This window comes from Aquarana catesbeiana, linkage group LG01, assembly GCF_042186555.1.
Source record: "Aquarana catesbeiana isolate 2022-GZ linkage group LG01, ASM4218655v1, whole genome shotgun sequence".
Classification (NCBI taxonomy): Eukaryota; Metazoa; Chordata; class Amphibia; order Anura; family Ranidae; genus Aquarana; species Aquarana catesbeiana.
In genome coordinates, this window is record NC_133324.1 from 59,211,137 (window position 1) to 59,225,465 (window position 14,329).

Genomic DNA, 14,329 nt, shown 5'->3' on the forward strand with positions numbered 1-14,329 from the left:
GTCAGCATCCTTTCTGAGCGACTGCTGAGATCAAATCACATACAGCATAAGTCACCAAGAGATTTCTTCTATTGTGCTCAGAGAATCAGAGCTGACTCATATTGACTTCAAGCCGAAAACAGCATTCTGTCCAATCAGGCTGGCCATAGACAAGTCAGATTTTTTTTTTTTATTCAATCAGTGGGTTGAATGAACCCCATTTCTCCATCCACACATTCAAGGTGGATGAGGGAATCCTCCCTGCTGTGTCATTGTATTTTGACAGCAGGGAGACCCCCCCGCCATTAGAATACACAGATCAACCCTGTAGTCTATGGCCTGCAGTGCTCATCGAGTGGCTTTTGTCCAACAGGGCAGTTGTACAGAAGTTGATCGCTCGATCTCCACCATGTTTTCCGAAATTCTGTGCTCTCATCAGCGGACCCAAGAATGGGCATTGAAGTAATTGGTACAATAAATATTATTTGAGAGTGGTTACGGATTCCCTCTATTTATTGCATATATATATTAACTTGTCTATTCCCCTAGTTAGCTAGTCTATTAAAACTCTGATCACATGTTACTGTTGATATCACTATAATACAAGGTTTTTAAAACGCTTAAAACGCTAACATGAAAATACTTAAGAAAGATATTACAAAGCATATAACACCAGAACATAAAATACAAGAACATCAAAGATACTTATCACACGGTCTCCTCGGCTGGGCTTAAAATGGTAGAAAGATAGCCATGAGGCACAAAATGGTGGAGAGAGCCATGTGGCTCAGGCACAAGCCAAGAGCGATAAGGGTAGAGAGAAAGGCTCTCTGACTTGTTCTTTCTTTTTATACTTCAATCATACACCATCCAGACCCAACCCCATTGTCATCCCATCTAGACTTTTGATAAATCACATATTCATGGGGCAGTCCTCCTCAATTAAATATATTACTGTCCATCCTGCTGTATTGGCCTCTAGGGGCAGCATTGTCCATGTCTATGTATCCTGGTCAATCATCAATGCCTTTGATGTTTTGATCTTCTGTAGCAGGACATTCAACAATCATCTTGTCAGCTATGGTCCCTTTCAAGTTTGCGTTAAAACAACAGATGGTTCGGAGCCTTGATGGAGGCCTGATCTCTTCTTTCAGATATGCTACAAAGACATTCCAGACCGCCCCCATAAAAGCAAAGGCTTGGTTGTATCAACCAGAAAGAAACTCCAGAAATATGATATTAAATCATGTTGCCTTCCAACAGGCATGCTGGGTGCCGCTGGGTACAGAGAAGGGAGATCAGCAAATGTCCATTTGGTATAAAATGTCATCTCCAGGTCTGGCTGTGACTTTCCCCGGCCCAATGCACATTCATTTTGGTCATGTACATTGCTTTATGCATACTACAAATCCCATGGTCCACAGTCCATCTTGGGAGCGAGCCTAAGAAGGTGACCACATTCCCACATACAGTGGGGCCATAGATAGCCAATGCAGCCATTCTCTAACAGGAAGTCAGATCACAACAGTAAACATTTTTTGAGAGAATTAGGGAATTTGGAGATTTGGGGGAGGCTGCGAGTAATAAAAGGGACTTTTCTGAGTTTAAAAAACATACCTAAATAGAATTTTCTTTTTTTTTTTAAACCAGAATTTAGTGTTACTTTAAGTCATTAACGTATTGAAGTCTCCTACATACAGTAAGTTGTCTCAAATAACCCAACCTGAAAATAGTACTTGGCACTAGAAATGCCATGATCTCAGTTGGCACTAAATATCCAGCAATGATGGGTGCTCTCTGTATCATCTGTACAGGTGGTTCGATAGGAATGAAGATGATGGTTTTATCATTCGAGAGTTAGTTCCAATCGGGGACTCGCAGAATCTGAGAAGTAAGTTTCCTGTCTTTGTTTACTTGAACCTGTCAGGATATAGGAGCTGTCACCTTGAGATCGGGGTCCACTGAGGCTCCTAAATGTCAGTGTATATACAGTATATTTCATTTTGCACTTTCTATCATGTTTTTGATTGTTTTTAATGCCGCATGTCCCGTCTCTTATAGGTATCAGTTATCACTTCCAGATTAAGACAGGAGATGTTAGCGGCGCCAGCTCTGACTCCCGAGTGTTTGTCAAGCTGTACGGTGAGAAGGGAGACACCATCAAACAGTTCCTGCTTGTTTCTGACAATGACGTGGATGACAACTTCGAAAGGGGACGGGTGGACAACTTCACCATCAACACCATAGATATTGGGAAGGTACATTGTCAAATTGTGTTAAAAAATGAACCAAGTTAGGCCGGCCATAGATGGATCTAAATTCAACTGGTTTGGCAGGGACTAGCCAAATTTTGATCCATCTATGGTCAGGCTGGTTGTACAGAAGTCAAGCAGGCATGGTGTGCTATTGTGTTTAGAGGTATTTGAAATTAAATTTATAATTAAAATAGACATGGACACTGGATTGGTAAATCATCATCATATGTGTAAATTGTTTCTATTTCCTTTTTTTGTCCTCCTAATAAATTTGTAATGGTCTACAGAAAAGCCTGATAACCCTCCATTTTTTTATTCACATTAGATCAACAAGCTCCTGATTGGCCATGATAATGTGGGAATTCGAGCTGGGTGGTTTTTGGGCAACGTTGTGGTGCTGGTCCCGGCACATGGCAAACAGTATATGTTCCCAGTCAACCGCTGGCTCTGCAGGGATGAATGTGATGGCAAAGTGGAGGTGGAAGTCTACGCCAGTGAAGTCATCGATATTGAAAAATGTAAGATTAAACCCAGGGGCGTAACAACAGATCACGGGGCACAGTGGCAAAATGTTGATAGGGCCGGATGACCTCCCTACTGTAATTGGTATTATCAAAAAGTACACTATATTGCCAAAAGTATTGGGGCGCCTGCCTTTACACGCACATGAACTTTAATGGCATCCCAGTCTTAGTCCATAGGGTTCAAAGTTGAGATGGCCCACCCTTTGCAGCTATAACAGCGTCAACTCTTCTGGGAAGGCTGTTCACAAGGTTTAGGAGTATGCCTATGGGAATGTTTGACCATTCTTACAGAAGCGCATTTGTGAGGTCAGACACTGATGTTGGATGAGAATGGATAAGAAGGCCTGGCTCGCAGTCATGTTCTAATTCATTAGAAAGGTATTCTTTCGGGTTGGGGTCAGGACTCTGTGTAGGCCAGTCAAGTTCCTCCATCCCAAACTCACTAATGCATGTCTTTATGGGCCTTGCTTTAGGTCTTTATGGACCTTGCCGAGTGAGGGCTCCCCCCCAAACCATACCAGGCCACATGCCCTCAACATAGAGGGGGTGCTTTGGGGAGGGGGGGGCAGAGCCCCAAAGCACCTTGTCTCAATGTTGATGGGGAAAAGGGCCTCTTCCCCACAACCCTGGGCGGTTGTTGTGGGGGCCTACAGGCAGGGGGCTTATCGGAATCTGGAAGCCCTCTTTCACAAGGGGGCCCCCAGATCCCAGGGGCCCCCAGATCCCACCCCCCCATGTGAATGAGTATGGTATCCGTTCACCAAAAAAGTGTAAAAAGTGAGTAAAAACACAACACGAGTTTTTGACAAGTCCTTTATTAAAAATGTTCCCCGGTGTAGATCCATCATCAATCATGATGCCCGCTGGACCCGAAAAAAAGGAAAAAACAACAACAAAAAAACCCTCCGGCCACGTGGGATCGACGACGTCACAAGGGGGCGGGGTCACCAAAAAGTGCAGTTGCCCTCTGTAAGTGCAATTGCTCCAGAGTTTAGTAAATGAGGTAAGGCTTCACTTTGCAAAGAGAACCTAATCACGTGCAAGGTAGATAAAAAAATTAGCATTTTTGCTTGCACGTGATTGGATGAGAGTTTCTGCCCATTTACTAAGCTCTGGAGCAACTGCACTTACAAAGTGCACAATCTTTTTCCCTTTAGTAAATCAACCCCTATGGTTGCTCTGTGACCTCCTTTAATAGCGAGGGGGATGATTCATTGAAAAGCCCCCTTATTGGCCCTTTTGTACTCCCAATGACATGCAGGGGATTATGGTTTAAAAAAACTATCCCAGCCGAATCTACACATACAATTCCCAGGACTGAAAATCTCAAATCCTCAGGAACCCAAATCAGTGTACAGTTTGTATACTATATTTTTTTTTTTTCATTTTTGTCCCTTTGTCATCCTATAATAAACAAAGCAGGTTTTTTTTTTTTATACCAGTTAACTAAATGAAATACTTGTATGCCCTGAAAAAAAAAAAATTTAGATAGACAAATAAGTTTTAGAGTTATAATCGACCTCATGAACATGTACTGATCCTGCTAATTTTGGTCTGGGCACAGTAAATTCATTGACCTCTGTGCAAGGGTTGGTAAGCCTGTGTTTCAAGTGAAGTTGTACAGTTGAGATCCTGTTTACATTTCTATACAGTGATTAATTATGAAGTCACAGTCACCACGGGGAATGTGCGCGGTGCTGGTACCAATGCCAACGTTTTTATGCAGCTTTATGGGGACCGCGGGAAGACGGAGGAAACCACCTTACGTAGTCGATCGAATGACTTTGAGAGAGGAGCAGAGGATATATTTAAGGTTTGTTGATGCTTTAAAAAGTTTTGAAAGCTTAATTTGTACATGTAAACAGCTTAAAGTTATTTGAGATGCTGCAGAATATCAACAGCTAAATGAGGACAACTATTCTACCAGTTATCATTGATATTGCTTGCAAAATTTAGCAATTTTTTGTTAACTTGCTCATTGTAACCCAAGAAATGGCATAATTATATTTACATATGGTATAAAAAGTTAGAAGTTATGTAATAATTGCTTGCTAATTACAAGAAAAGGTGTTTAAACCACAACTTCGGGCAACTTTATTTTTTTAAATAGTGCCCTATGGTGTGTGACCTAAAAAGCAGAGATGGCTACAATATTCACCATCTCTCCAGCACTGTCCCATGCAGTAATGTCTTTATGCCACTAGATGTCCCAGCATCATTCAACCCAGAAGATTGGGGACATTCTTTGAGTGCAGGGTGTCTCGGTCCTGGCTCTTGAGTGGATGTTGCCACAGCTATCTGCACTAATGCAGAGCAGAGCTAATGTCATCATATCAGGACCACTCCCTGCATCATGGAGAACCTCCCAGCTTTAGAGAAGGAGCAGCAAAATACTTAAGTATCCAGCTACTCAGGCAGCCACTTCCTGAAGTCCATCACTTCCAGTATCAAGTATCAATTACTATGGTCCCCCTCAGCTCTCACTGGTTCACCCATGATTAACCATTATGTCACCACATGGAGGTTGGCATGAGGAACCAGGGAGAGCTTTGGGGAACCCAGAAAATTGACTCAAGGAGATTGACACTCAAGTGTCAGAATCTCTGCAGACTTCATATGAAAACTTCCTAGGATTGGAGGGGTGTTTAGAGCTGGGGCAGAAAAGTGAGTATATATGGTCTCCTCTTAAAGCTATAGCTTGTTCAGGGATGTCTAATGTAGCTTTGGAGTTGCTCTAATATAGAGATTGGTAGATTAGCCCCTAGAAGGAACAAACCTTCAAGCTGAAATCACTGTTTCTCTACAGCTGCTGAGGTAAGATATCAGCTAAATTTTCTTTTGTTTTGAATAAGTCGACTATCTCCTAGCCTCAAATTTTGACAGGAAGCAGTTAACACAACCATTGTGTAGCACTGCAAAGCTGAAAGCAGAGCCTGAGTAGGTAGAGTACTTAGCAAATGCATATGCCCCAATGTACATATTGATTACAATCCATACACAAAATCCATATTTTTAGGTATATTAACACACATTGAAGAGCTTATTTACATAGGGACGATCTTCTACATAAAGAAAAAACACATTGGAAAGACTATACCTTGCTCTTAAAATAATGCAAAAATTCAACATTTTACAGTTACCACTGAAACAGGAGATGAGGGGAAATCATCCAATTGGAACTCCTGTTACAGTCACTTTGGAGAGACTTCTAATCACTTCTAGTTGTGTCTCTAAGATGATAAATGAAGGACAATCTCCCAATGGGGACAGAGACCGCAAACAAGAAAGAAAATTTGACTGGAGTTCTAAGCATTCTGAATTCTACCCAAAACTAAACAATGGCAGCCATTCAACTTCACCATTGTTTTTACTTAATACTACATAGCTAGTAGTAGTAGAATTTCCATCCGTGTATGGGTTAGCTGGTTGTACACAAGTCAATCTATTGACTGTTCTGTAAAGTTAAAGATGTTTCGTAGCTTCTCAGAGCTATTTTTTCAGTTCTGAGTATCAGGAAGATACCTCAGCATTTGTATCCACACAGGTAGCACAGACCTTAATCCAATGAGCATGGAATGTGCAAATGTTGATTGTCCAAGAACAGGATGGAAGGTGTGAAAGTTGTGGAACCACATTGTTCTTCTTAGATTATACCATCCTTGGTGTACAGAAGTCTGCATAGGTGTCTGTTTCTCAATTTAAATGTTTAAAAGTGTGAATTGTTATCAATTGACAGAGGTGGTGTTAAAATGACATTTTAATATCTGGAATTTAGGTGTTGAAGGTTCCCCCCTCTGTTCAGGTATGGTTGTTCCAGTTAGATGTAGATGGCCTTTTTCATACCTTCATCCTTTTCTTAGACATTCAACATCTACACATTTCATGGTGATTGGATGATTGGATGAAGATGTCTATGCTACCTGTGTGGAGTATCTTCCTGACAGTCATGTGTAATGAAGAAGTGGCTTGGAGAAGCTACGAAATGTCTTCATCTTTACAAAACAAGTCCAGTTGAATGTAACAAATTACTTTTAGGTATACCATGACCTGAATGAATGAGAACCTTCACAGATTTAATACTACATACATTTGCATCATCTTTAGTCTTTTTTTTTTTCTGATACTGTAGATCGAAGCTCTTGATGTTGGTAAAATCCTCAAGCTCAGGATTGGTCATGACGGTAAAGGGTTTGGAGATGGCTGGTTTTTAGAATCAGTTGAGGTCCGGAGGGTTGAGGTAAAAATGGTACCCGTTGAAAAACCCCCTGATAAGAAGAAGAAGACAAACAAGAAGAAGAAGCCTGATAAAGAGGAAGTGGAGCTGCAACCGAAGGAAGTAGTGCAGTCATACAAGTTCGAGTGTAACCGGTGGCTGGCTCGTGGGGAAGGCGATGGAGAGCTGGTGGTGGAACTTGTTCCTCAAAACACAACTGACTTGGAAGGTACATTACAGTAATCACTCCATACAGATTTATACAATTGCTTTTATTGCTAATATTTTAGAATGTGTTATGCTTTTTCTAGGACTGCATTATCATTTTTTTTCATACATTTTTATTGATTATTGACATAAAAAAAAATAATAGCTGTTGCGGTTTTATATGATGAGTGAGAAGATTCACAGTATACAGAAGTATAAGGTAATATACAGTGCCTTGAAAAAGTATTCACACCCCTTGGAATGTTCCACTTGTCATGTTACAACCAAAAAGGTACCGGTAAATGTATTTTATTGGGATTTTATGTGATGGACCAACCCAAAGTGGCACATGATTGTGAGGTGGAAGGAAAATGATTAATGTTTTTCAAAATTGTTTACAAATAAATATGTGAAAAGTGTGGCGTGCACACTTGCTGCAATTACAGCTGCAAGTCTTTTTGGGGATGTTTCTATCAGCTTTGCACATCTAGAGATTGATATTTTTGCCCATTCTTTGCAAAATAGCTCAAGCTCTGTCAGATTGTATGGAGAGTGTCTGTGAACAGCAATTTTCAAGTCTTAATATAATGTGTGCCACCGGCGCAAAACAAATTCCAAATTTTTGTATTTTGTAATGCAGGCTATGCTGCAGCTAATATTCACCATTAGACCAGTGAAAAAATGTGAAAAAAAACTATTGTTTGTGTAGCTGTGCTGGCCCTTTAAATCAGTGTGTTATTATACTAATGGTTTTCCATCAAAAACATATTTATACAAATAAATAATACAAAATTCCGTGCTTTAATAGATTAAAAGGTCATATAAAAGATTTGCACTCACATGTATGTGTGCCTTAGACCGACACCGAGTCTCTCCAGCTTTCCAGTATTAGCCAGTAATGGCTGTATGCTACTAGGAGCCAGCGTGCTGTTCCAGCCTCTTTTTCAGTGCGGTACATTCGGCAGGAAATGACGTCAGCATCGCACAACCAGTCTCAACGCGTTTTGCATAAATAATGCGTCATCAGGAAGCTTCCTGATGACAATCACAGCACAATTGTTTTGGAAGTCACCATTTGTTCAGCTCGGAGGATTAATTCACTTGGACTTTATTTTTGATACTACATATGTCAATTTTATGTGTATAAATGTGTTTTTGATGGAAAACCATTAGCATAATAACACACTGTTTGATTTAAAGGGCCAGCACAGCTACACAAACAATAGTTTTTTTTTTTTCAAATTTTCAAGTCTTGCCACAGATTCTCAATTGGATTTAGGTCTAGACTGTGACTGGGCCATTCTAACACATGAATATGCTTTGATCTAAACTATTCCATAGTAGCTTTGGCTGTATGTTTAGGGTCGTTGTCCTGCTGGAAGGTGAACCTCCGCCCCAGTCTCAAGTCTTTTGCAGACTCTTTAATTTTTGATCCCTACCTCCGGTATTAGAAAAAATAAAAATCTAAGAGATATAGGTTAAAATGAATGATTTGTATTAATAACCATTTAAGATTTTAGGTGATTCTTTAATTTTTAATTATAAATGTACAGATATTGTTTGAATTTTCCATATCAACATACGGTGCCTTGAAAAAGTATTCATACCTCTTGACATTTTCCACATTTTGTCATGTTACAACCAAAAACGTAAATGTATTTTATTGGGATTTTATGTGATAGACCAGCACAAAGTGGAAAAACATATAAGTGAATAAGTGCAAGATATATAAATGTGCAAATTGTATATCAAAAAGTGAAACAAATTGCGTAAAATAAGTCCATAAATTAATAATTGAAAAGTCCAACATGAACGTGCTGTTCTAGGGTGTATTTCAGTATCAAACTGCCAGCTGCTCTTCCCCACATCTTACTGGACAAAGAGACCTCTATATCATTGGAAGTCCAAAGCACTCTTATTGCATGACAACCAGGACACTTTCTCAGGAGATTTCAAAAATCACTTTATAAGATGTGCTTTTAAATGGCTAGATCTATTCAGTGGGATTTATTTACTAAAGCTGGAGAGTGCAAAACCAATTAGCTTCCAGGTTTTATTGCCAAAGCTTAATTGAACAAGCTGAGGTTAGAAGCTGATTGGTTTCTATACAGAAGCCTGCCTGATTTTGCACTCTCCAACATTAGTAAATAAACCCTACATCATAAGAATAAGGAGGCAAACAGAGGCAACATTTGAGTAATACTGCAAGGAAAAGTTTAATAAATTTACAGACAGGTACTCTCAAATAGAAGAGACATCCGCTTATATCACTGCTGCACTCAGCCAGCAATTGTGATGACATCACCACTACCTCCGCCCAACGCGTACCGCCGTAATATACATTGTCAGGGGACCAAACATGCAGTATATGTTTGCTGTTTTAATATATTTTTTATTTGTTCACCTCTAAAGGGATAGCGTGCCATTTTGATATAATATATTGTTAGTTTACCTGTCGATTAACTGTGATGGTGCTAGGAGATCCATGCTGATTGAGGCTTGTGGAGTTGATTATTCCTTATGCGCTGCTGATCTCCTGGAGATCGTATACACTGTATAGGAGTTTTGGCACACTTTTGGTGTAACTCACAGTACCGGACACTAGTGTGGAATGGAATCAGGCTAATCACATTTATATGATTTAGGATTCTAAGGATTTCACCTATGAACTTTTTTTCTATTCACATTTCACTACACATTCACTATTCACATGCATTCTTCTGTACAGGTTTCTTTTCAGCAAATCAAGGTGGGAAGATAAGAGCAGAGGACCCCGGGAGCCGCACATCAGAACAAGATCTGCTGTGTGTAGACAAGTGGCAGTCTCAGCCTAGACCCCCGCCAGGCCACAACCCAACGCGTTTCACTCCGCCCACTGGAGTTTACTTATGGGGGACTCATGAGTAAGCTCTAGTGGGTGGAGTGAAACACAATGTGGGCATGGCCTGGTGAGGGTCCAGGCTGAGACTGCCACTTGTCTACACACAGCGGGTCTTGTTCTGATGTGCGGCTCCCAGGATTCTCTGCTCTTAATTCTCATTGTCTGGAGCATGGGTGGGCTCCTTCCCAGCCAGAACTCTTAGCAGCAGGCACAGGACTACACTTCCTAGCAGCCTGAGCGACTCACATACATACGATGGGTTCTAAGTGAAGCTGGGGGTTATACAAGATAATTTGTGGACCTAAAACCTATTCATTATGGTCTGCCTTCCCCTTAATTCCCTGAGCATTTTTAAAAGTTACTAGGACAGGTATATACAATATGTTTACTGCTAACACGATGAGGATCTGCTTTTTTTTCTCCGGTCTCACAAATTACTGATGCTCTTCATCTGCCTGTTGACGTTGGACTAATATTAAGTTGGATCTTTTCCAGAGAACACCTATGAGGTTCATGTATTCACCGGCAGTGTCTGGGGAGCTGGCACTGATGCCAATGTGTTCATTACGATTTATGGAGAAATTGGAGACACTGGTGAACGCCAGCTGAGAAAATCCAACCACCTCAACAAGTTTGAGAAATCACAGGTATTATTTATGTGTGAAATGGTACGGTTTAAAGCAGAACTCATGTAAACTTAACATAAAATAAAGAAAACCCTCCTTTTCCTGCAATGGTGGTGGTAGCTGGTCTTCAATACTGCTGAGCAGGGCTGGATCAAGAGCATCATGGGCCTGGTGCTGAGGACTTGGGTGGGCCTTATGGAAAATACAAACAATTTTTTGTTAAAACATATTTAATTAAATTGGGGGAGGGGTGAGAGAGAGAAAGAAGGGGGTGGTGAAAGAGAGGGGGAGTAAAAGAGAGAGAGGGGGGTAAGCGAGAGAGAGAGTGGGTAAGAGAGAGAAAGAGAGAGAGACAGGGGTAAGAGAAAGGGTGCCTTTGAGTAGCAGGGTATCAGAAACCATGAAATGAGGCCGAGACAGAAGTACAGTTAAATCCCACTTGTTTAATAATAAAAGTAAATAGAACAAACGTAATCAAAACATAGCCAAAGTTCAGGAACCGGAAAGGATAGTCAGACAAGCCAAACGTCAGTGAGCCGGAGATGAGCGTAGTAAAACAGCAAGCAGGATCTGGAGCGAGAATGGATGTCAGCCAAGCAAGTCTTTTAACAGGAATGCAGGAGAGGGTCTCTGTGATTGTTGACTAAGGCGAAGGCAGAGATCCTCAGGATTGGACGGCTTAAGTAGGCAGGACTGACGAGCAGGATATCATCAACAGCTGAGTAACTGTGGAGAGAAAGGAGCTGGCAATTAGCCGACAGCTGAGCGGCCAGCTCAGAGAAGGAAGGGCTGAGCTCAGCCTTGACACAGGGGAGTATGACATGCCTATGAATGCACATGCAATTTACATATCAATGCAGCTGCTATTTACATATAAATCATGTGTACACTGCACGCAGAGCAGGGCTGGGCAGCATTAGTGACTCACTGGGCTGGGCCTATATTAAGGTAGAGGCCTTTGTGTGAACAAAGAATGGTGTTGGCATCATATCCTGATGCCACTCTCAGCAGCAGGGCCAGATTAACATAGGGGCTATTGGAGCTGCAGCTCCAGGCCCCTACCTAATGTAGGCCCAGTGAGTCACTTTCACTTTAAGCATCAATAAATCACTGCTTATTTATAAATGACGTTTTTTATAAACTTATTTTTTCATTGATTCATGTTCCTAAGGGCAGTACCAGGACCCCCATAACCATTGTATGCCCAGTTACTTGCATATAAGCATCCAAAATGGGCACTTTTGAATTTTCACGTTCGGGTCCCATAGACTTCAATGGGGTTCGTTATTCGGTTCCGAACTTTCGCAAAGTTCGAAAGTTCTGGTGAGAACCGAACTGGGGGTCTTTCAGCCCATCCCGATTAGTCAGTCTGCTATAACAGGAATAGATTTCACTGCAGTTCTAAATTTGCCTCTGTGCAATATAAATTTGCAGCTTCTTTTAGTAAGGATCATTCATTGGTATACGAACACGGACCAACTAGCTATAAAAGATGGCAGGACTTCTGGAATTCTCCCGAACATAACTCTTCCAAGCAGATGGGTGTTTGAAGAATCTAAAAATCCCTTATTGATATCTGATACAATATGGAAAGATTGCTGTATTTAGCAGTTGTTTCTATATGTGTGTGTGGCCATCTTTAGAGACAATTGTGAGTAATTAAGTTAAAGTGGGACTCCACGTTCTCAATCAACATTGATTATTTTTAATCCTTATGCTGCTAGCATTATTAAATAGATACCCTGTTTCCCCGAAAATAAGACCTAGCGTGATTGTCGGTGATGGCTGCAACATAAGCCCTACCCCTCAAATAAGCCCTACCCTGTTTCCCCGAAAATAAGCCCTACCCTGAAAAGAAGACCTACAAGGACTTTAACTAGGGCTTATTTGGGGGGTTAGGGCTTATATTGCAGCCATCACCAACAATCACGCTAGGTCTTATTTTCGGGGAAACAGGGTAGTAATAGATAGAAAGTACATCATATTTACTTGTTTTAGACTTTTTCTTACATTTCTTCAGTTACTTCCTGCTTTCTAGGTCTAGGCAAATTATGTTATTCATTTCAGGAGGGGAGGAGGGTTTTTCTTAGCTAAGCACAGCCCCCTATCTGCATGCCTGAGATAAGGACAGATGGATTTCAGAAATGCAAAATGCATCATTTGCCCTTACTCAAGATTACCATGGCCAGAAATGCTAGGGGGTGTTTTTCAAAGTGATTTCTCAGCAAAATAAAGTATGGAGATTTGAATAGTGGGGTTTACTTTTGAATATTATGAATTAATTAGCATTTTTGGTTTCTGGTGCTCAGATGCAGTGTAGTTCTGCTTTCAATTTCAAGAAAACAGCTAAATACACAATAAAATACATATTTGGGAATTGTTTTCTTGCCATAGGATATGCAATTATGTTGAGGTAGTGTTATGATCCAGACAGCACAGCTGCTGACTATGGATGGGCGCAGGTGTGTTCAGATCCTAGTCCAAACCCACCTGAGCAATCCCATCAGGAAGCCATCACTGCACACCGCCAATCATGAGCAGCGTGTGTATGTGCAGCTGTGACCCGGGAAATGTCTTACTGCCTGTGATTGGAGGTGTGCAGTGATGGCTTCCTGGCAGGATTGCTCAGGTAGGTTGGGACTAGGTTTCGAACCCCTGAGCCCATCCTTACTGCTGACCTCATATCATTTCTACTGCAGGTAAAGTATAAATATGGAATGCTTCACACATTTGTGCATCATCCTTGTGCAGGGGCCATGCTAATCTTCTCTGTAGCGTTCTAATTTCAGTATATGTACTGCCAAAGCAGGTAAAGTAAAACTGGGTGGGGATGGATTAGAACACTTGTCAGTTTTTATTGCTGTCTGTGCCCCCATTAGGGAGATTCATCCTCTCTATTTTCCCTGTTTGCCATTATCACTGAAAGTGAAAGTAAAAGAAAATCCCAACTTTTGGGTTCTTCCTAAAAAAGTAATAGAAGGAAAAACTTCCAATGTGGACACTGGTTCTTGTGACCTGGCGGACCCCAAGGGATTTCCTTAATTTGCAGGGATTACGTCTAACTCCCTGGTATGACCATGTGACAGGAAGTGAAGGGAAATCTCCCCAATGGGACACAGATGGCAAACAAAAAAATATTTGACAGGGGTTATAACCCTCCCGTACTCTATCCAAAATGAAAAAAAAAAGTTTTGCCTTTAGTTATACTTTAAATAGATCAGCTCAGTAACAGACCCACTACCAGCCTAGTGATCAGACAGTGAAGGAGCATCACCACAGTGTAGAAATCATCTCTTTGCTCTCTCATCCTGTCACTAACCTCTAAAAGTTTTTGAGAGCAGTGCACGCTGCGTATTGCGCCACCGAGAATCCCAAGTCCAGGTAGTACGCAAGCCTCAAGTGCTCTACAATTCAAGTGATGCTCCCTCCTGGCATTTTGACCTCTGTGGTCTCAGTGCCCAGTGGCGGCTTTGGGATTTCAGGGTGGAAATAAAGCGGATGGGGCTGATCACCAGAAGGAGGCTCAATTTAGAGCCAAATGGGCCAAGGACCCATGGTCCTGAGGCAGAAAACTGCTATCCTAAGACCAACACAAGCACCAGTTGGAACCACAAGTAAGTGTTATGCCCTGTACACATGATAGG

The 14,329-nt window shown here is 41.3% G+C and overlaps 1 protein-coding gene and 1 non-coding gene across 3 annotated transcripts in view; one reads left to right on the plus strand and one right to left on the minus strand.

Annotated features, from left to right (window-relative positions):
* LOXHD1 (lipoxygenase homology PLAT domains 1) overlaps positions 1-14,329 on the plus strand; it is a 359,211-nt gene that overhangs the window by 217,072 nt on the left and 127,810 nt on the right. For both annotated transcript variants that reach the window (XM_073619032.1, XM_073619042.1), the window contains exons 21-26: positions 1,794-1,870; positions 2,041-2,237; positions 2,560-2,752; positions 4,411-4,571; positions 6,888-7,200; positions 10,555-10,706. In XM_073619032.1, the coding sequence (XP_073475133.1) occupies positions 1,794-1,870; positions 2,041-2,237; positions 2,560-2,752; positions 4,411-4,571; positions 6,888-7,200; positions 10,555-10,706 (1,093 nt within the window). The remainder of the gene's footprint in view (positions 1-1,793; positions 1,871-2,040; positions 2,238-2,559; positions 2,753-4,410; positions 4,572-6,887; positions 7,201-10,554; positions 10,707-14,329) is intronic.
* LOC141125005 (U6 spliceosomal RNA) lies at positions 13,392-13,494 on the minus strand. The gene has a single exon (XR_012241314.1). It is a non-coding gene; the product is annotated as a U6 spliceosomal RNA (small nuclear RNA).